This window comes from Muscardinus avellanarius, assembly GCF_963383645.1.
Source record: "Muscardinus avellanarius genome assembly, chromosome: Y".
Taxonomy (NCBI): Eukaryota; Metazoa; Chordata; class Mammalia; order Rodentia; family Gliridae; genus Muscardinus; species Muscardinus avellanarius.
In genome coordinates this window covers 7861568-7884186 of record NC_137809.1, presented here as the reverse complement: position 1 = coordinate 7884186, position 22619 = coordinate 7861568, and the positions used below count along the sequence as shown (strand labels likewise).

At 45.4% G+C, this 22619-nt stretch overlaps 1 protein-coding gene across 1 annotated transcript; it reads right to left on the bottom strand.

The window, feature by feature from the left end:
- Positions 1-10215: 10215 nt before the first annotated feature.
- LOC308279529 (RNA binding motif protein, X-linked-like-1) lies at positions 10216-14927 on the bottom strand (the record flags this gene model as incomplete). The annotated part of the gene is made up of 5 exons (XM_080719655.1): positions 10216-10364; positions 11192-11280; positions 11366-11491; positions 12950-13058; positions 14903-14927. 5 exons carry the CDS (start codon positions 14925-14927, stop codon positions 10216-10218), a joined length of 498 nt encoding a protein of 165 aa, XP_080575781.1.
- Positions 14928-22619: the final 7692 nt, after the last annotated feature.

The following is a 22619-nucleotide window of genomic DNA, read 5'->3' as shown; positions in this document are numbered from 1 at the left end:
AGGGGGCGCCTGCGCACATGCGCAGGGTAGCGCTCTCGCCAGGCCCGCAGCCCTCCCACTGCAGACACGCCGGCGTCCGGAGGGTCGTCCCCGCCACCGCTGTCGGTGCCGGGGGCCACGCGCGCCATGGCCAGTAGGGGAGCGGGCGGGGAGGGCCGGGCGGCCCCGGCAGCCCCGCAGCTCCAGGGTCTGCACAGGGGCCTTGAGGCGGTGGCGACCCCTGTGTTTCCGGGGGAACCGCCCCCACGGTCCGCTTCCCCCAGGGCCCGGGCGCAGCAGAGGGTAGCTGGCGGCAGGGAGGGGGAGGGGGCGGAAGCCTGTGTGTCCCCCGTGGACATGGAGGTTGTGTTGCGCCCTGAGGCCTCCCCTTGCAGAGAGGGGGCGGCCAGCGGGGAGGAGGTCGTGCTGCGGCTGTGGGAAGTAATGGAGGAGGTGGAGGTAGAGACTCAGGACCCACCGCAACAGGAGGATCCCCAGGCACCGGCACCCACCCGGCGGAAGCTATCAAAGCGCAGGCCCAAAATGGAGCGGCTGGAAATCCTGCAGTTGGAGCTCAGCTTTGTGACCGCTCGGGCGAGAGGTGCATTGGAAAGGCTAAGAAGAAAGGTGGCGCGAAGCCGCAGATTGGTCTTTGACCGCAGAAGGGATGTCATCCAGAGCATCCCCGGCTTCTGGGCTGCAGCGGTATCCTTAACCGGTGTTCGCTCAGGGGGCAGCGAAGAGGAGGAAGGGATCTGGAGCTCCAGAAGGAGCAGGGCTGTGGGAAGGTGGGAGGGGAGAGCCAGGGACATGCGGATCGGTGGGGGGTAGTAAAAGGCCGAGACCAATCTGGTGGAATAATGAGGACACACTGCATAGATGTGGCCCGGTAGTTAGCACAAAAGGAGGCAGGTGTAAGAGCTGGGAAGAAGATCAGCAAGGAAAGGCAAGTAGGGCTCAAAAAGGACCCTTCACTCTGCAAACATTGGAAGGCATTCTTTTCCTGGAATTCTTTTGGGTGGGGCAGCCCCCTCTAACAGACTGCTAGGCACAGCCACCAGGCCTTAGAAGTGGGGGAGCCACCTGCATCTGCGCGCGCGGGCTCCCTCCCTCCCTCCCCCTCTCTCTCTCTCTCTCTCTCTCTCTCTCTCTCTCTCTCTCTCTCTCACACACACACACACACACACACACACATCCTTCCTTTTGGGACGGATGGCGTAGCATGTAAAAACCAAGTAGGGCTGAGGAAGCCTCCATTAGCAGCCCATCCCCAAGCCAGTGCAGGCAGGCAGTTTTGCATACACCCAGGAGCCCCTGTAGACCCCAGACCCGAGGGTGCATGTGGAAAGGCCAGCAGGGCCCATCATCAGGGTGGGCCAGTGTAGAATGCCTGCGCACCTCCGGGGAGGTTCCCTGCCCCACACTCTCCTCGCTCTCTCGTCTGGTTCCGTTTCTCCTAGCTCCTTGACCTATAGCAGTTGGTGCACCACCCCCAGCTGTCAGCCATCATCAGCCATAAAGATGAAGACTTACTTGGCTACCTGTTGAGTTTGGAGGTCAGTCCCGGAGTTACTCTGGGGAGAGGCTCGGGGGAGGGGGGTGTTCAGAGAGAAAGGTGGGAGGGGCAGCTGATCCAAGCCAGTGCGCAGGTTCACTCAGCACACCTTAGACAAGACTCCACCTGGCCCTTTTTCATGGCCTGGCAGGTGGAAGAACTCAGCCTTCCCCAGGCCTCCTGCAGGATAATATTTTTCTTTCGGGACAACCCCTACTTTCAGAACGAAGTGCTCATTAAGGAGTATATACTCAGCATCACTGGTAAGCAGGGTCTTCCTGATAGCAGGGGTTGTCTCTGGGTGAAGTGGGCTGCACAGAGGGTGACGTAGCCGTAGCCTGACATTCTTCAATTCCTCCAGGATATGAGGCCTTTCGTTCCACCACAATCCATCCTCTGTCGGGTTGTGAGGGTGCAGGGACCAGCTGCTCTCAGGACTCTGAGGGCCTGACCTTCTTCACCTGGCTGTGTGCCCACAACTGCCCAGACTCCAACAGGATTGCTGAGGTGGGGCCCTCTGGGCCACTTCAGCAGTGACCTTTGTGGGTTTCCCTTTTGCTGGGAAAGGGGTCTGCGTCATGAACTAACCTGTCCTGCTTCCCCTCCCAGGTCATCGTTGAGGACCTGTGGCTCAAACCCCTGCATTACTACCTTGGGAAAGACAACACCCGGAGAGGGGATGGAGCTTCAGAGCCAGGTGAGCATCCAGCTGTGGAACCTGTTAACTGGTTCCTGTCAACCCGTGGGAAAATTCGGCCTTTGAACAACTGCATAGGACACCGAGTATTTAGGACGGGGTGGGGGGGTCCTCTTACCTCTTGAGAAAGTTGAATGTCCCTGTACTGGGAAAGAGGCTGGGCTGAAGGTGCTATGAATACTTTTTCCATAACTCACTCCCAAGCCCACCCTCACAACCCCTTCCTTCTCCCCTCCTGGGTTCTTCTCTCACCCTGTGCACACCGGGGTACAGACCATGCGTGAGGGGCTCTCTGTCACCCTGTGCCACCCGTTTCTGTGGCCACATTCCAAGGCTTCCCCACATGGTCCCAAGAACCCTGTCAGTTTCACAGACGGGCGGACAGCCCCCTCAGTTGTAAAGGGAATCATTTTCATTTGGGAGAGGTGTCAGCGCTACCAAATGGTGAGGGATGGTATATCCGGTGAGGGCTTCAGAATGCAAACGCTGGTAGGGTGCAAAGACACACAGTGTTCCTTACATCTTCTGTCTCCTCGTGTGCGCGCGCGTGTGTGTGTGTCCATTTGCTTGTTTTGTGCCTGTCTTTGCGTAGGCGTATGCATGAACTCCAGCCTTCCAGATGACCGGCGTGAATCTCTGGGATATACCTGACCTTGACCTTCACCAGGAACTTCGAAGTATCTCAAGAAGGAAGAGATAGATATCCTGCATGTCACATTTTCAGAGGGAGGGAAATAAAGCTTACCAACTGCCTTGCTATGCCTGGGTGATTGGTAGTGGAAGATTGTGTGAATAAATCCAAACCACCTGAGACAAGTGCTGCAGCCATGGGCTGTCTGCCTAGTAAGAGTCTGACGGCTTAACCTGGAGGATGGAAAAAAGGGACTGGGCCCCGCGCCCATCTCGACCCCTTCCTTCCCCCGGTGGATTCTCTCCCCGTCTTGGGTTCTGCTCCCACCCTGTGTACACCGGGGTACGGGAATCCTGTCAGTTTCACAGACGGGCGGACAGCCCCAACAATTGTAAAGGGAATTATAAGCGGGCCACTATCTTTGAAGCAGGGGGAGACTGACGACAGGGTGGATTGGGTTGTTTCCGGTGTGGGTGTGGGGTGGGGGAGACTTCTTTCTCTCTGTTGTCGATAATTGGGCAGAGCGGCTGTTTCCGAGAAGAAGCCGATTCCATCCCATCGTGGGCGGTGTGGACCCCTGGAAACTTCCTGGGTGGTGCTGGGAAGGTACTTTTGCATGCCACTGGCACAGAAGGCACAGACAGGGAGGGTGGGGGCACAGATCAAACGCACCCTGTGCCAAGCTCTGTCGCTTTCAACCCAGTGGGTTATCGCTCCCGTTGCTGCCCAGGCCGGCAAATACTACCCTTGCTCCTTACCTCCAAGTGGACTGGCCTCAGATTTGTAGCTCAGCCGACACTGGATGCACGCAGTGCCCTAACTGGTGCAGTTCCGAATGAGCATCGCCAGGGTGTTTCTCCTCATGACGTATGGTAACAAAGATGTCTCCTCCTGCCAGATGGCCACCCCCAGCCCAGACCCTTCTCTGGGATGGGTCCCTCTCCTGGTACAGAGCAGCAGCAAACTGTGTTAAGGGCAAGCCCTGGGACAGAGAGAGCAGTGGCAAAATGTTAGCCCCGAGAAACATTTGGCAGGCTCCTTCCTGAGCACGCAGCCGGTCGGTCCCGGAAACACCTGCCACGCGGTAAGGGGTTTACTCAGCTACAGCTCGCGTGCGGGTGGAGATTGCTGTGGAAGCCCAGACACATTCCTCTCCAGGTTAGCCGAGGGTGTGTCCACCCTCTGCAGGTCCCTCTGGGATGCTCTGCTGCCGACATTCTCCCCGTGATCTCGGTGATCCCTGCTCAAACATCCCCGCACACTGTGGGGAGTGGTGGGGCCCCCCATGCTACCACACAGACCCTTGGAAGTTGAGGTGGTGGCAAGTATCTGACTGCTTGGCCTTGAACCCCAACAGCACCAGGCTGCCCTTCAGGCTTTCCTGGAGAGGCGATGGCCCTCCGCCCCAGGAACCTGGGTGCAAGACCGCTACCGCTACTGCCAAAGGGTGGCTCTGAGGACCAGCTCTGAATGCTGTTCTCAGTTGCTCCACACGGGTTGCAGAGCAGTGTTTTTAGCTCTTAGGTGTTCCTCTTGAGGGTCACAGGCAGCTATGGGCCATCCACAGCAGTTGGTAGGATCCCCCATGGTGGACAACAGCAGGGATCTTCTGGAGACATGGCCGGTGGGCGGGGGCGGTAGGGGACTTGTGTGGGGCTGATGCGCAAAGTAGTCACCTGTGAACTCACAGAGGGCTCGCTCCTACCTCTGGTGTAGGCTGTTAGGAAGGTGCTGCCTCCTACACTGGAAAGGGAGGGCAGCTTGAAAAGTGTCCTCACCCCATCTAAGTGTCTCTGCCTGCCTGGAAACTCTGTCACCCCCACTTCCTCCTCAGACCTGCGCTACAGGGAAGGGAGGTGTACACGGGGTTCACGTATGAGGCACAGAGCCTGTTGCTGCCCTCTGTAGGCTCCAGGGCCAGTGCGGGTCCTGCTGACCACCCGGACCGATGCAGCTTACTGAGATCTTGGTGGAGCCCAAACCTGGGACCCACTGGCAGTCTTCCTCCTGCCAGGTCCCACTAAAGGCACAATGTGTGGATGTGGTGTTAAGTCAGTGTCCATGCTGTCAACTGACCTTGCCTCCCGCACCCAGCGACATAGCCTCTGGTTCATTCTGCACGGCTGCAGTCACCTCCCCAGGTTGCTGGGAGACTTGGCCCAACACCCTGCAGGTGTTGGGAGACTTGGCCTCCTGCCAGGGCACAACCATCCCTCTGTGGAAGTCTTCTCCCTAGGAAGGTCAAGCGTTAGGATGACTCACCCTTCCAGTGGTCATACTGTATTTGTGTTTGCCCGACTTGTCTCCCTCTTCCTCTCTCTTCCCCTCGCTGACTTTCTCTCCTTGAGTCTGTCGCCGTGTCACTTTCACTCACTAGGGTGTTGTATTTCTCTCCCTCTGCTGTCTTCTCCGCCCCGCAATTTCAAAATTCAGTGGCGATTTAATTTTAAATTTTAACATTGTTCTGGCCATGCCAGTCTCGGGGGCGTGTCCTGCTGCAGCCACTCTCACTTTCTCACCCAACACCTGTTTGGGGCAGGTTGACAGGTGACAGTGACCTCACACCTTTTCTCCAGCTGAAACCCCTTGATGCCCGTGAACGAAGGTGTTTTTCCGAGCCCTTGGCTCTCAAAAGTAAGAGCTTGGATGCATCCTTTTACTATGAGGAAGACAGAGGCAAAGAAGACAAACAGCGATGTCGCTGAGGGAAGCCACAGAGGACTCCGATTTCACCCCTTCACAGGGCAACCAGAGAAAAGCTGGACGCTAATTCAGAGACCCCCTTTACGGTCCTCCCACAGGGCGGATTCCCACACTGGCCCTTCCATTGTTGCACCTGAATGTGTGGTGTGTGAGAGGTGAGGTTGCCTTCCCTCTCCCTTAGTTCAAATCTAACTCCCTCCATCAGCATTGCTTGCCCTGCGGATTCATGGGCCACTGTTATAAACCATCCCCTCCAACCTTTTATCCTGTGTACCTTGTGGGCCAAGGGGAACACCAACACAGATAGCTGGCTTGCTGAGGCCTCCACGTTTGGGAGATGGAGAGCAGAAGTAGCTCATGGGCGGGCTGGCTAAGCATCGCGGTTCACTATGGGATTCCCGGGGATATGTTTACCAGAATCGTCAATGTTTACCCCAGAGAAAGCTGGACCAAAGAACTGACAGACCAGAGGACACTGCACAAACTAGTAAGGATCTCGGCAGCACAAGCATGTAGACACAGGAATGGGGCCCTGTGTTTGCCCAACCCAGTGTAGATGAGTCCAGGGCAGCTGGGCCAAAGGGCTAATGGATGAGGGGGCTCCAGTCCACTCGGCCTGGGACTTTCTACTTTCAGTGTCATACCTTCTTGGAGCTGGAGCTGGTCTCCTCCACCTTTCACCCACACAGGGGGACTCCTGAGTACCCTTGGAATGAAAGTGGTCAGGCAGTAAAGCATTCCATAAACTCAGGAATGAAGGGTCAACAAGAATCATCATACTCCCGGGCATGTGTACAGGCGTTCAGGGGCAACAGAATGCTAGCCAGGGCCCCTCCCGGTGTTCCTGCAGACACAATCCGTGTCTTTCTACAGTGCCACTGAAAGAGCCTTGGGATGGCCCTGGACCAGAAGCTGCCACCACATCGCCCTCAAGAGACTCTGCCATTTAAGCCAGTGTGTGTGCCCGCGTGCGTGCATGGGCGCGTGCACACGCGCTCTCCGTGTCTCTTTATTCCTCCCCTCCCTCCCTCTCCCCACCCCCGTCTCCCTTCTACGGAGACAGAAGGTTGGGAGACGTGCAGTATAAATGTATATATGTTACATACATTACACGCATGCCCTGCTCACACACACCACACACTCTCTCACGCTCACTCATCTGCCGTGCATCGGACCTCTGTTCTTCTGCCAGCTTGCCTAGAATGGACACTTGCCTCATAAACTCTCCTGGGTGGGAGACATTCACACTTGAGGGCGTGGAGTTTGGCTGCTGGAGTATGGCAAAGAAGCTACTGAGTGCTAGCAGTTCTTTTGACTCCTTTTGTGTTTGCTCACTGGATGCTGGCACACGGAGACTGAAAGTTGACCTTTCTCTCACTTTCCCTTCCAGGTCATTAGGGAGGACAAGGACCTCTGTCTGGCTCATAAGCTCTGTACCACTACCTTGGGTAGTAAGTAGAAAGCCAGGAGAGAATAGGTCCTTTGAGCAGGCACGTGACGCAGTGTTGAAAAGCCAGTATTTCTGGTTCCCGGGAAAAAGAGTGCACAAACTGAGCTCTCAGTTTCTCTAGGGGACTAGGAGGCATAGGACTATTTTCACAATGGATACTACATGCATTCTTTTTCCTGCTGAAGGTGATGTCTCTGCGGCACTGACAAGACGGCTGTGCTGCATGTCACTGAAGCTTCACTGTATCTTCAGAACATGTCTTCTACAGCCACCCTCAGCCTTCTTCCTCTACACACAAGTGCCTCTGTGACTGTAAACCCGCCCTAAAGAAGTTCGCTCTGTGCTATTTTCTACCACCTTTATGCAGAGCCCCTCTTAACCCTGATGATGTCCCTCTTTTCAGAGTCCCAGGGGACTGCTCCAATAATTTCACGATGTATCTGGGGTGAAGGTTGACCATCGGGCACAAATTTAGTCTCCTCAGGGCAAATGCTGCTTTAATCACAGATCTCAGTCTTCAAATAGGCAGTGACAGTCCTCTTGTACAGGCAGTGACATTCATCCCTCTATCGCTCTGACCGTGCACAATTGTGCATGTACACGTGATCCATACTTTTCAGAGGGGAATTAAGTTCCAACATTTGGCTTTCCTCCAATACCCGTGAACTCTCAGCTCCTAGAACTAGTCAATCATCTGCAGGATTCTCAAGCACAGGAAAGAATTCACCATGTAAACAAACCCAGGCTTTCATACCTAAGAGTCGCCTGGGTTGTTGTTGATTTTGCTTTTGTTTTCTGTGTTTGACAAATGTGGAGTGAGGGGTAAATGGCTTCTCCACCTGCAACCAGGAGTTCCTTATGCAAGGATGGTGGGCCAGTGGAGTGCTCAGGTCCTAAATTTTTGTATGGACTGTGCATGTCCAAGCACGGAGGTTAACCGTGTTTTGAGAGGTTAACATTCATCAGAAACCCTGCCTCGCCAGGCCCACGTGGTGATGCATGTTTATAATCCACGCGCTTGGGAGGCTGAGACAGGAGGAGGAGGAGAAAGGAGAAGAAATAAAGAAAAAGAAAGAAAGAACCTCTGCCTCTTCTGCCTGGTTCAAAAGAGGTAGCCCTTGCCCTCATTAAAATATGAACCTCCAGCAATCACTAGCAATTGCTAGGTAGGTCAGGCACCTGTTTTCTTCAAAAGTACACAATGGGGGATGCTGATAAAATACATGTACCTCCCCACACAGTTGCCATGAAGGAAAATTGTGCTTTTCTCTGTAACTGGGACTGTATAGGCTTATGTTTCTCTATGCAACTACGGATTTCTGCCCTAATGCATACACAGGGACCTCTTTAACTGTTGCCGTTTTGCGCATCTTTATTTAGTTAGGATGCACAGGAAGGTTCGTTTTTTTGATTAAACCCCAAAAATGCAGCTTAATCTTCATCTTTACTGGCTTTGCATTTGAGATACTTCAACTAAACTTTTAGCTTCCAAGTTTTTCATAGATTTAACAATCTTTCCTTAGTAGTTACACATTAATATTCCAAAAGAACTCGGTGTTTAAATGTTAAAATGTTAATGTTAATGGCGTTGCTACTGATCTTTACCTAAATTTAAAATTCTATCTTGTGCCGGGCATGGTGGTGCATGCTTGTAATCCCAGAACTTGGAAGGCTGAGACAGAAGGATCACAGGCTCCTGGTCAGCTTCAGCACACTTGTGAGGCCCTGTGCAACACAGCAAGATCCTGTTTAAACAACAACAACAACAACAACACAACAACACAACAACAACAAAGTAAAAGCAAGCTGGGGGTATAGGTCAGAGGTTCAGAGCTAGAATATTCCTGGGCTCAAGCTGATTCCCCTAAGGCGGCTGGCTCCAAACCAGCGTGATCCTCCTGTCTCCGCCTCCTAAGCGCGGGGATTACAAGCGTGGGCGCCACCACACCCAGCTACGCCATATTTCTTAAAACAAATTTCTTACCAGATTCCGTGTTGCAGGCTTTGTTGCACCCCTAAATATTTAAAGGCAAACTTGGGTTTATTTGGCTGTCTTGTCTGATGAACTAGAGAACATATAAAACTTGCTAGACTATGAGCCTAACCGTATAAAGATTTAGGCTTCGAGGCATAAAGGTAAAATTTAAACAAGAGCGCAATTTGTCTTCCAATCAAATGTGATCTTAAGCTTGTGTATCTGGTCAAAACATAAAAACAAAAACATATAATAGGGTGGCACACACCTATAATGCCCAGTACTTGGGAGGCTGAAATAGAAGGATCCTAAGTTTCAGGCCAGGCTGGGCAATGTAGAGAGACCCTATTTCATAAACAAACAACAACAACAAAATAGGGCTGAGGATGTCCTTAGGACATTTAACACCTCTGGGGTCCAATCCGCAGTTACCCCCCTCCTTTCCCACATACACACTCAGATAGCAAATGTCATTTCCTTCACCATCTTTATTCTCAAACTTTATAATACAAATATTTAATCCAAACTGGGAACTTCTACTTTTTTGCCTAACAAGTATAGAATTGCTTCAAACACTTTTACTTACCGTCTAACAGGTATAGGATTACTTTAAACAATGACTTTGAACAATTGGACTTTTTGTCCAGTAAGTACAGAATTACTCTGAACAACTTTACTTTCTGTCTAACAAGTACAGAATTACTTTGAACAATTACAATTCTTGCCTAACAGTATAAAATTACTTTGAACAATTTCAATGTTTGTCTAACAAGGGTAGTATTCCTTCAAACAATTTTAGTTTTGTCTAACAAGTATAGAAGTACTTTGAACAATTTTACTTTTTGCCCAACAAGGATAGAAATACTTTGAACAGTTTTACTTTTTCATCTTAGAATCTAAAGTATTTTATGGAAAGAAAGTTAATATATGACCCAACCATAAGAAACAACATATTTCTCTCTGTAGTGCTCAAGTAACATGGAGAGTGGCATTTTATTTTTCTTTCGGCCAAGTAGTTTAGTGTAACTAAACTTGGGTATTATTTTTGGTATCTGCTTCGGTGTCCTCCTTCGGATCGGCTTCCCCCATAAACTCCTCTTGTACCCCCACACCTGGAACTAGCATAGGATTCATGAGGGGCAGGGCATGCCCTACCCATAGAAAGTGGAAGCCCACGTTCTTGTCTACCACCACGCTCACAACCACTTGAGTAGACATCATTTCGCTAGCTTGAGTAGATATCACTTTGGTAACTTGAGTAACTTTCGCGACCTCCACCATATCCATCTCTTGAGCTGCTGTAATCATCATAGCGGCTGTCTGCAACATAAGTCAGTGGGGGCCCTCGTGCTGGTGGAGCATCACGAGAGCATCCTGGAGCATCAAATATCAAATAAAAAAATGTAAAACGCATATTAAAGCCGGGCGTGGCGGCACACGCTTGTCATCCCCGCGCTTGAGAGGCGGAGACAGGGGATTACCGCAGGTTGGAAGCCAGCTGCGCTGGCCTAAGAGACCCTGTTTCCAAATTGAAAAAAAAAAAAAAGTATATACATACATACATACATACATACGAGGTCTGGGAGTGTAGCCCAGAGGTTAGAAGGGCTTCCTGAAACCCCAGTAACACACACACACACACACACGCACGCACGCACACACATACACAAGCATATTAAATAACTTGGAAAACTGCCTTTATTTCCTGAAAATGGGCTGAAATGAGGATTGAGCATTTTGTTTCTATGCTTCTTACTCTTGAACATTCAATGTTCACGTGTTCTAACAATTTTTTTCAAACTGGAAAAATAATACTGCCGGTTTACTCTTAAAAACAAGTATTCAGCCGGGCGAAGGGGCACACACTTGTAATCCCCGTGGTTGGGAGGCAGAGACAGGAGGATCGCGCAGGTTCGAAGCCAGCCACGCACGCTGGCTTAGGAGACCCTGTTTCCAAATACAAATGTAAAAATAGGTCTGGGAGTGTAACCTGGAGGTAGAAGGGTTTCCAGGAACCCCAGTACCTCCAAAAAAAAAAAAAAAACAAAAAAAACCCAACAAGTATTCATTATTTTAAAACAATAACAACACAAAAGTTTATCCAGCTAATCAAATTGTCAAGAAGGATGATGTTTTCCCTTCATAAGAAAGAGTTCATTAAGATTATAATCTGGGCTGGTAATTGGTAACCAGACACTCACCATAACTTTCATATGTATCTCTGTAAGAGCCTCCACTTGGAAGATCAGAATAAGTCCTATCACGATCTGCTCCATAGATGTCACGATCACTAAATTACAACAAGCAAACCTTTAGTTCAATGGAAACAAACAATTCAAGTAATCTGTTGGGTAAAAAAATAAAACTTAACGTACCTATAGCCTTTAGAGTAACGTTCATCCCGAGAACTATAATGGCCATAATCACGGTATGCATAGTCTCTAGCCGGTTGAACATAATCCTTGGTGTCTCTGGAACTTGAATAGACTCGGCTTGAATAACTTAAGGCACAAAATGAAAAATAATGTTGTGTTCAATAATAATTAATATTAACTAAACATAAGAAACTTTAAAAGATGAGCAAAATACTTGAGTAGATTACTTCTACAAATTGGGTAAACCTAAGGCTGTAATACAATTATCACTAGTATTCAAAGAAAATAAAACTCAAATCAAACAAAAACACTTCGTATATACATTACAATTTCCACGGGGGACTGGATTCAGACAATATCAACTCTAGTATTTATTTATTTTTTTGTACTGGGAATTTCTCTCAGGAGCACTCTACCTCCGAGCTATAACCCAGACCTTGTTCTTTTTTTTTTTTTTTTTTTTTTGGTGGGTGGTACTGGAGATTGAACCCAGGCTCATTCTACCTCTGAGCTATAGCTTCAGCCTTTTCTTTTCTTCTTTATTTTGAAACGGGGTCTCACTACGTTGCAGAGGGCATCACTAAGTAGCTGAGGCCGGCCTTGAACCGCGGTCCTCCTGTTTCAGCCTCCCAAGCACTGGGATTACAAGTGTGCACCAGCATGCCCACTATGTTCATTTTGCTTTTTTTTTTTTTCTTAACCAGGACCACTCTAGGTCGTTTGTGAGTCTCGCTAGGTTGCTGAGGCTGGCCTTGAACCCGCAATCCTCCTGTCTCAGCCGCCCAAGTACTGAGATTACAGGCGTGAGCCGCCGTGCCATCTGAGGATACTAACTTTTGAGGAGCATGTACAAAGAAAAATCCTGGAGTTCTGCCTATGGAAAACCTGCAGGTGTGTAATGTGTCACTATGACCCAGCAATTCCATTCCCTCAGGCCCAGAATAGTTTTAAAAAATGTACTCATCTATTTACAAATAGATGAGTTGTATTTGGTTACCTGTGCTAGAGGTAACCACAGCAAGTGTTTGAATAAACTGTGTTAAAATACAAACGGTGGGATGGTAAGCCATAAAGTACAAGGAATCTTTATGCATGCCGTCATATGTTTAAAGCTTGCAAATATTATGTTAATTAAAAGGACTGATACATAAATCCTCACTGTTGCAGGATGTGGGACTGATACATAAATCCTCACTGTTGTAGGATGTGGTGGCACAGGTTTTTAATCTCAGCATCCTGAGACCTGAGCCCGGAGAATCACAGTTTGCTGACAGCCTCAGCTGCTTCTTTGCTACCCAGCGAGACGCTTTATGGCAAAACAAAGAATAAACAATAGGGCTTGAGGTGTAGCTCGGGGGTAGAATGCCCCTGGGTTCCATCCCCAGTACTGCCAAACATACACAAACAAATAAGCAAATAAATAAACAAAACCTCAAAGTATGGTTTGATTCCAGCGTAGAGGCTTCAAAAAAATGTTCCATGTTTTGGCGCTAGATCAGAATGCGTGCTGTGTTGAATGTAAATTAAATTTCATCAAATTATTTAGTTTAAAATATTTAACTTTTAATCAACCGATTCCTTTACCCATCTTGAGCGGAGTAACCATCATCTCTTGGTGACATGTAGTCATCTCTCCGCGAAGAGACGGGCTCTCTGCGCAGTCCACCTCCATAATTCTCTCTTCCTTGTGAAACTGGACATTTAATTTTAAAACAATTACATGATCATTTCAAGGAGAGAACGTTTAGAAGAAAAAGCATTCTTCCTCTCCAATATATATGTGTTTCTGAAGTTGTTCCTTCTAAGATTCTATCCAAATTCATTTCGGTCATTGAATTTCCCTCCTTAACATCCCTTCCATTTATGAAATGCTCTCCTCTGCTTCTCATGGTATTATTTCACCCAACTTTCGCCTGGATTACTTCTTCAAAGTTTTCTGACTTGATTTCATTCTTACTGATTAGAACATTCTTCATTGTACTGGTTTTGTTTTGCTAAAGCTAAAGAAGTATTTTCTAGTAATCTTCACCCTCATGCCTGTAGAGCTGAATAGGAGCTGTGGCTCCTGTCACTCCCTCTCATGTCACATGAGAATGTACTGCATATATCTGGTCCAGGGGAAAGAATAAAATGTAAAAATGCAAACCAACCAACAAAAAAGTAAGAATAGCTGTGGACAAAGCCTACAGAATGGGAGAAAATCTTTGCCAGCCGCTCCCGTGATAGAGTACTAATATCTAACACATAAATAACCGTAACGAAGGGAACTTAACACTAAAGAATGTGTTTTCCCCCCGAAAGAAAAGGGCAGTTGAACTGAACAAGACACTTCTCAAAAGAAGAAACACCAATGGCCAATAAATACTTTGAGAAAGTTCAGCTTCATTACCCACCAGGGAAATGCAAATCAAAATGGCACAGAGTCCATCTGAATTCCAGTTTAGATGGGACTCCAATATGGAAATCGTCAAGAATAGAAATAACAAGTGCTGGCAAGGAAGTGGGGAAATAGGAACTCTCATGCGTTTGTGGGGAAACTACAAATCAGTACAACCACCACGGAGGTCAGAAGGTAGGTTCCTCAAAAAGAGTAGGAATGGAATCAACATATGACCCAGGTAGGCTTCTGAGGGGTATCTTTCCAAAAGGATTAAAGTTAGAATACTATACTGATACATGCACATCCCTCTCCATGTGCAGCCGCTCAATTCACAATTGGCTAATTATGAAACCAACCTGGGTACCTGCCAAAAGATGACTGGATAAGGAAAATGTGATATGATATGCACCATGAAATTCTCTCTCAGGCATACAGAACAAAACATATGACATCTTAAGGAAAACGGAAAGAACTAGAGAATATTATGCTGAGAGAGAGCAGCCCGACTCAGAAAGCAAAGGGTTTTATGGTCTCTCTCACCAGTGGAAGCTAGAGAGAAAACAGAAAAACAGAAGGAACTTGAGATTACTGAGGCGACACCAGGAGAATAATGGAAGGGAAGGAAACAGGGAGATGGAAGTCGGAAGGGGAAAAGGAATCATGATGAAGAAAAGAGTCTAAACGAGGCTTTGTGCGTTTACGAAGGTCTGTGCACATAGCCTTATTTCACTAGTCTCACAGACAGGAATAGGGAGGGAGTGAGGTTGGGGTGGGGGTGGGACTCAGAGGGAATTACACCAAGTATCACACTGCTCCTCAGCGTGATGATAACTGCAACGCACAAATGAAACGAGATTAATAAAAACGCAAGCTTGTAATCCCCGCACTTGGGAGGCAGAGACAGGAGGATCGCATAGGTTTGAAGCTAGCCGCGTGCCGCTAGCTTAGGAGACCCTGTTTCCAAATATAAAATGTAAAAATAGGTATGTGAGTGTAGCCCGGAGGTAGAAGGGCTTCCAGGTACCACAGTACCACCAAAAAAAAAAAAAATGTCCTAGAAGCATAACCAAGAGGATTAAAAAAATCGTTTCAGAGAAACCCACATCGCTTGGATCACTTCAGATCAACCCAAACCTAAATAAAGGCTGGACACTTACATACAGAAGACGCTCCAAACCTCATTTAGACAAGAACAGAGAAGAACCTCACATGTCACATAATGATGACCAACAGAGGTCAGGGAAGAAATTTTAATAGGTCAAGAGCAAAAGGCCAGGTGACGTCACGTTCACCGGTAAAAGCAGTAAAAGTCACTCTAGACAATATCCTCCATATCCTGAGAGAAAACAATCTCCAGCCAAGACGTCTTTATCCAGCCAGCTGATGGAGATATAAAAAAAATCTTCCAAGGCAAACAGAAAATAGGTTTCATGTCAACCAGACTGGCACTAGAGAAAGTGAGAAGCACTATCGTACATAGAAAACACAACTCAAAATTGACAGGAAATTAAAATCACCTAATATATATATATATATATATGTGTGTGTGTGTGTGTGTGTGTGTGTGTGTGTGTGTGTGTATAATATATATATACACATATATATTATATATACACACACACACACAAACACATATACGTGGACACAGATATGCAAAATATGTAATATATACATACAGGTAACATATATAGGTAACATATATTTAAACACATGGATATCACAAATATACACATATAATAAACACATATGTATATATTGACAACTGGGACTTGGAACGAGGTCATTCTCTGAGCTAAACCTCCAGCCCAATATTTTTATTCCTTACTTTGAAACAGGGTCTTTCTCAGTTGTTAGAGGGCATCACAAGTTTGCTGAGGTTGGCTGTGACCTGCGATCCTTTTATCCCAGCCTCCCAAGTTGCTGGGATTACAAGCATGTGCCACCACACCCAGCCTTCAATAAGAATATTGAATGTCGATAGTCTCGATTCCACAATTAAAGGACACAGACAGAAAAAGTGGATTTAAAAACATGAGCCGTCTATATACTGTTTGTGAGGAACACACTTTATAGCCAGAGATATTCACAGACTAAAGGTGAAGGGTCAGAATAAGACATTCATACAAATGAAACCCCAAAGCAGTAAGGGTTGCAACTCACCTTTCAGACACAGTAGACTTCAAGCCAAAAGCTGTCAAGTTGTGATGCAAACACGGGCACAACCACTTTTATAAAACAAACTCTTTGCGACATTAAGTCTCAGACCTCAACACAATAATACTGGGAAACTTCAACACACTTCTCACACCTCTAGTTGGATCTTCCAGACAAAAGAACAGTAAAGATGCTTCAGACCAGTAGGACACTAAAAGCTAAATGGATCTACTTCGATACACATGGACTATTCCAGACAACAGCTGAATATTATATTGCCTTGCGTCTTTTCAGACCACGGTGCAACAAAAGTCGAAGTCAACAACAGCAAGACCCAGAGGAAGTACATAAATCCATGGAGCACGAATAGTATCCTTCTGAATGAAAAGTGGATCACAGAAGAAATGCGGGAGAATTTAAATAAATTCCTCGGACCAAACAGATGCATAAACAAAACATCTTTGGGACTCTGTAGAGGCAGCATTACGAGGAAAATTCATGGCACTGAGTGCCCCTGTGTAAGAACAACAGAGAGTCACAAAATGAACAATCGAATGACATGCCTGAAAGTCCTCAAAAAACAGGAATCTCAAACCTAGTAGAAAACAGAAAATCGTTAAAAACAGAGCAGAAATCATCAAACTAGAAAACAACAAACCAAATAAATAAATGCATAAAAAGACCAGCAAAACAAAAAGCTGGCCTTTTTGGGTAAAAATAGACAGGACTGATAAACCCTTACCTACCCTAATATATACAACCTAAATTGAGTCAAGAGGATATAGAAAACTTAGCCCTAGCAAGCAGGGTTTTTCATAGAAAAGACCTGGTTTGGAAGCAATCCCATCTGAATTGTGTACAACTTTTATAGAAGCTAAGACAAATGCTTCCCAAACTATTCCATGAAGCAAGAAAGAGGTGGAATTCTTTCAAACCTATCTGGGAATCTTAGTATCTCATCAATAACCAAGACAAAGTGAAGACAACTCAAGAAAAAAAAAATTAATGAGCACTATCACCTTGATGAAGTTAGTTGAAAAATCCTAGCATTTAAACCACTATCAAGAAAATTATACATCAAGACCAAGTCAGTTTCATTCCAGGAATCCACGGCTGGTTCGATCCCTATAAATTATATATGTAGATAAGTGTAATTTACTACATTGATAAAATTAAGAACCAAAAATCACACGATCATATCAAAAGATGGTATAAAAAAGGATCTGAAAACAACCAACACCCATTAACATGAAAAAAGACTTAAGGAACTGGACGTGGTGACACACATTTGTAATCCCATGAAAAAAGACTGAAGGAACTGGGCGTGGTGACACACATTTGTAATCCCAGTACTTGTACTCTGGAGGCTGAGACAGGAGGACTGCAGGTTCTCTGCCAGTGTCAGCTACTTAGTGAGGCTCTCTGCAACATAGTGACGCCCTGTTTCAAAATAAAAAAAAAACAGAAAATGGGGCTACATGTATGGCTCAGAGGTAGAATGAGCCTGGGCTCTATCACTAGTAACACACACACACACACACACACACACACACACACACACACACACACCATAGCAGCAAACAAACAAACAAAAAAGCAAACAACTCAGGATACTGGAGTAGAAAGAACATTCTTAAACATGGTGAAATGAATTTGCCCCAAAGACAACATCAGACTGAATGAGGAAAACTGAAACAAGTTCCACTATCTTAATTCCTTTTCAATTCCATAGTTGAAACCCCAGCCAGAGCAATAAAAGAAAAAAGTCAAAAGAACACAAATAAGAAACGAAGAACTGAAATTTTCTCTCTTCACAGATGACATAATCCTGTACTTAGAAGAGCCTAAAATTCACCCAAAAGAGTGGGTTACCAAACTTAGACAAGTAGCAGGATACCAAATCAGTCTACAAAACGCAACAGCTTTTCTACATGCCAACCATAAATCCGCTGAGAAAGAACTTCAGAAACCAATTACACGCAAAACAGTAAAATACCTAGAAATAAATCAAACCAAGGCCAGGCATGGAGGCACACGCTTATAACCTCGGTACTTGGGAGGGTGAGACAGGAGGGTCACAGGTCGTGGCCAGCCCGACTATATAGTGAGGCCCTCTGCAACTCACTGAGACCCTGTTTCAAAATAAAGAATACAAAGTAGGGCTGGGGGTAGCGCTTGAAGGTAGAATGCCCCTGGGTTCCACCCCATGTACAACAAAACAAAACAAACAATGAAAACTATTACACACTAAGGAAATTTAAAGAAGACCTTAGAAAATGGAAAGATCTCCTACGCTCTTGGACAGGCAGAACAAGTATCATCAAGATGTCCACTCTACCAAGAAAATTATAGATAAAAATGGCAATTCTACTGAGAGCAGTCTACAGATCCAATGCAATTGCTATTAAAGTATTCTTACCAGTCTTTCTTCACAAAAACTAGAAATATCAGCCCTAAAATTCCTATGGGAAAACAAAACACCCAAAATAGCCAAAACAGGTCTCAGCGACGAGAATCATGCAGGAGGCATCCCAATACCTGACTTCAAACTAGACTGCAGAGCTCTAGTAATAAAAGCAGCATGGCACTGGCACAACAACAAATAGAACAAAAGATTCACAAACAAATTCACACACAACCAATTTTTGACAAAGCTTCCAAAGACATTTGCTGCCTTTCTGACAGGTTATGTCCGTGAAACTTGTTTTACGCTTGCAGAAAAATGGACTTAAACCCCATCTTCTCACCCTGCACAAGAATCAGCTCAAGATGCATCCAAGACCTAGAAATCAGACCAGAGACTTTTGAATTAGAAGAGGGAACATGTAAGCAGTAGTAGAAACTCTTCTTTAATAACACCCCTAAGGCACGGAAATTGAAACAAGGATTTAGTCGACTGCATTAAAGAGCTTCTGTGCAGCAAAGCAGGCCATCAAGAACCTCAAGAGGGAGAAGACAGAATGGGAAAAGATCTTTCAGCTACTCCTCTGAAGGAGGAAAAGGATCTAGAATATACCAAGAATTTAAGCACCTTCCTGGTGTTTATACATCTCTTCTGAGTATTTTCCCAAAGGGACTGACACCTGACTACTGTACCTTTTCTCCATGATATTACATGCTTATATTCATGATTCCTAGGAGTAGGAGTTTTACTGTAAAAATTTACAGGCTTACTAAGAGCGGGCTACTTGTATATTCTCCAATATATGGTTAAATACCTACATTAATGATCTTCTACATATGAAATTGAGAGCTGATACTGGTACTTTCAAGTTTCTATCACATCAAATGTCAAACACAAGGCCGGGCGTGGTGGCTCACGCATTCGGGAGGCAGAGACCAGAGGATCGCGGTTCGCAGACAGCCTCAGCTCTTTAGTGAGACCCTTTGCAACTCAGTGAGACCCTGTTTCAAAAATAAAACAGCTAAAAAATCAGGCTGGGGTTGTAGGTCGGAGGCAGAATGCCTCATAAATCCAAAAGCAGTGCCTTATACATAAGCATAAGTACGGGCTAAGGAACTCAGTTTTTTTTGTTTTGTTTTGTTTTTTTACATTGGGAGAGCAGGGCTCCATCGGTCTCTGTTCTATGGAACAACTACTTACACAGAGTTTTAAATCACATCTATTTAAAACATCATCATCAGTAGTAGTAGTAGTAGTAGTAGTAGTAGTAGTATTTTATGGTACTTGGGTTCCTGGAAGCCCTCTACCTCCGGGCTACACTCCCAGACCCATTTTTACATTTTTTATTTGGAAACAAGGTCTCCTGAGCCAGCGCGCGGGGCTGGCTTCGAACCTGCGCGATCCTCCTGTCTCTGCCTCTCAAGCGCGGGGATTACAAGTGTGTGCCACCACGCCCAGCTATTTAAAACTTTAAATACAGTCATTTTTGAAAATAAGAAACTTTTGAAAATAAGAAATAATTTTAGTTATAGATTATAATTACTCAAAGATTAGACACCAGGTGCTTAAAATACTCATAACTCAACTAAGATTTGATCAGAATTTTCCTCACAGAAATCTCACAAAAACATCTTGACCTTCAAACCATAGGAAAAAATAATGAACACTGACAAGGATTTTTAGAAAAATTTAAGAAACATTCTGTAGCAAAGTGGGTTAACATGAACGCTCTTTACTAGATATTGCTGAACATCTAGTACATCTGTAATGAAACTGTACTTCCTAGCATGAACCCAAAAGCTCACCTAAAAGAGTAAATGAGGTATTAATCCATAATTATCCCATAATCCCATCCTGTTTCTTGAACCAAAAATGTACATCTTTTGATGCACCATTTTCATTCAGAGGAAACTAGTACCTCCAATCTTAAGAAACTGGGTTTGCTGCCAGTCACTCACTTACCTCGTCCTCCCAACTCAATGCTGCTTCTTGTTGGAGCTGAAGAAGATGATCTTTTAGCAGGAGGGCCTCTACGTTTTGAAGATGGACGTCTTTTAACTGGAAAGGATCTCTTAGAAGAACTCATGTTGAGATTAAGACAAGATTCCCTATCATCTGTATCTAAAACAAAATAAAATGCCTCCCCAATAAAGAAAAAAAAAACATTATAAACCTGTGGTCTGCTCAATCTTAACAAAACACTACTGACATTTGAAAAACAAATATGAAATAATGAAAGGTCATTTTGTCCAGTTGAAATATACATTCCAATTCGCCTACATGGAAGAGTACAACTTTGACTTGATTTTCAAGAACAATTAACCTAAAGAATAAATCTAAAAGTCTGTATCTTATAAAGGTGGCAAACTTCAATTTCACTTATAAGAAAATACCTTCAAGGAATCACTTCTCTGATTACCAAAACGGAACCTACAGATTAGGTTTTTGGTGCTAATATCTGTAACAAATATTTTCTCCCAAGAGTTGCTCTTTTTTGACATTTGCATCTCTAAAAACTGAAAAGGGATTCCCTTTTTTGTACTTGGTCAACATCAACTGAACACTGCATGCAGCATGGTGTCACATGCGCATGATCCTAGTACACTCGTATGCTGAAGCAGGAGAATCCTAAATTTGAAGGTTGACTTGGCAAACTAATGATATCCGGTCTCAAAAAGCTGCTGGAAATGTAGCTCAGTGATAAAGCTCGCTTGATCAGCAAGCTCAAGGCCCTGGTTATCAATTACCAGCACTGGAAATAAAGATATGAAAAGAATACACAAATACAATTTTTTCTGACAGTACAAGGACCTTGCATGTGCTACATAAGTGGTCTATGACTGTGCTACACCCCCTTCCCTTCATTTTGAGGCAAGGTATCACTTGTTGCCTATGCTTGCCAGCAATGTTAAAACTTTTTCCTGAGATTCCCAAACAGCTGAGATTATAGGCAGGCATCCCCGTGCCTGGATCACATTTGTAGTTTCAATGATGCTTTCTTCTCAGTCATAAAGTAAAGAGGCATGCATCCATATTCATGAAGCAGTGATTTTCATCTTTTACTGAGTAAGAGGCACGGTTTAGAAACTACAGTTCTAAGGTCTAGATAATTCTCTGAATGCAAATGCCCTTCAGAAGGCTAATGTACAAATCCACATATAAAAACGATGAATGTGTTCACATTGATTTTCAAAAGCACTCACAAAACCAAACGATGAGAGACCAAAGCTGAGCATGGTGGCACAAGCTTATAATTCCAGTACTTGGGAGGCTAAGTAAGGAGGACGACCATTTCAAAGCCAGGCCTCGGCAACTTAGTGAGGCTCTCGGTAACCTAACGAGATCCCGTTTGCAAGTAAGATACAAAATTGGGCTGGGGTGTATGTAGCTTGGAGGTAGAATGCCTCTGGGCTCAATCGCCAATACAAAAACAAAATTAAAAGGAAGAAACACCAAGAGTTTGAATTCTGAGTACTCTGCCTTTTATTTCTGTTGTGATTTTGTGATAAAGCTATAAATTTGGAATCCTGGGTGAAAAACAATGTGATCAAGAGAACTGATTTCTGTAGAGAGTATTGAATGAGTAGAGACAATTAGCACAAATGATAAAATCTAAATTCAGTTTGCAATTGATATTAATTACTGTCTATGATTATGGTTAAAATATATATAAACGCCGGGCGTGGTGGTGCAGGTTTGTAATCCCCACGCTTGGGAGGTGGAGACAGGAGGATCGCGCAGGTTCGAAGCCAGCCGCGCGCGCTGGCTTAGGAGACCCTGTTTGCAAAAATGAAAAAAAAAATAGGTCTGGGAGTGTAGCCCGGAGGTAGAAGGGCTTCCAGGAACCCCAGTACCACAAATATATATATATATATATATATATATATATATATATATATATATATGTGTGTGTGTGTGTGTGTGTGTGTGTGTGTGTGTGTGTGTGTGTGTGTGTGTGTGTATGTATGTATGTATGTATGTATGTATGTATGTATGTATGTATATTTTGCGGGTCTGGGGATGGAACCCAGAGGCATTTGACCTCAGAACTACACCCCCAGCCCAATGTTTTATTCTTTATTTTGAAACCAGGTCTCTCTGAGTTGCAGAGGGCCTCACTAAGCAGCTGAGCCTGTCTGTGAGCCGCAATACTCAGGTCTCAGCCTCCCAAATGCTGGGATTACAAGCGTGCGCCACCACACCTGGCTCAGTTTAAAACAATTATAAACATCAATTGCTTCTGTAAGTTACGTAACAGGGTTTCCTAATTAATAAGTTTATTGTATCATAAAGGAAGTAAATGAGAAAATAATGTC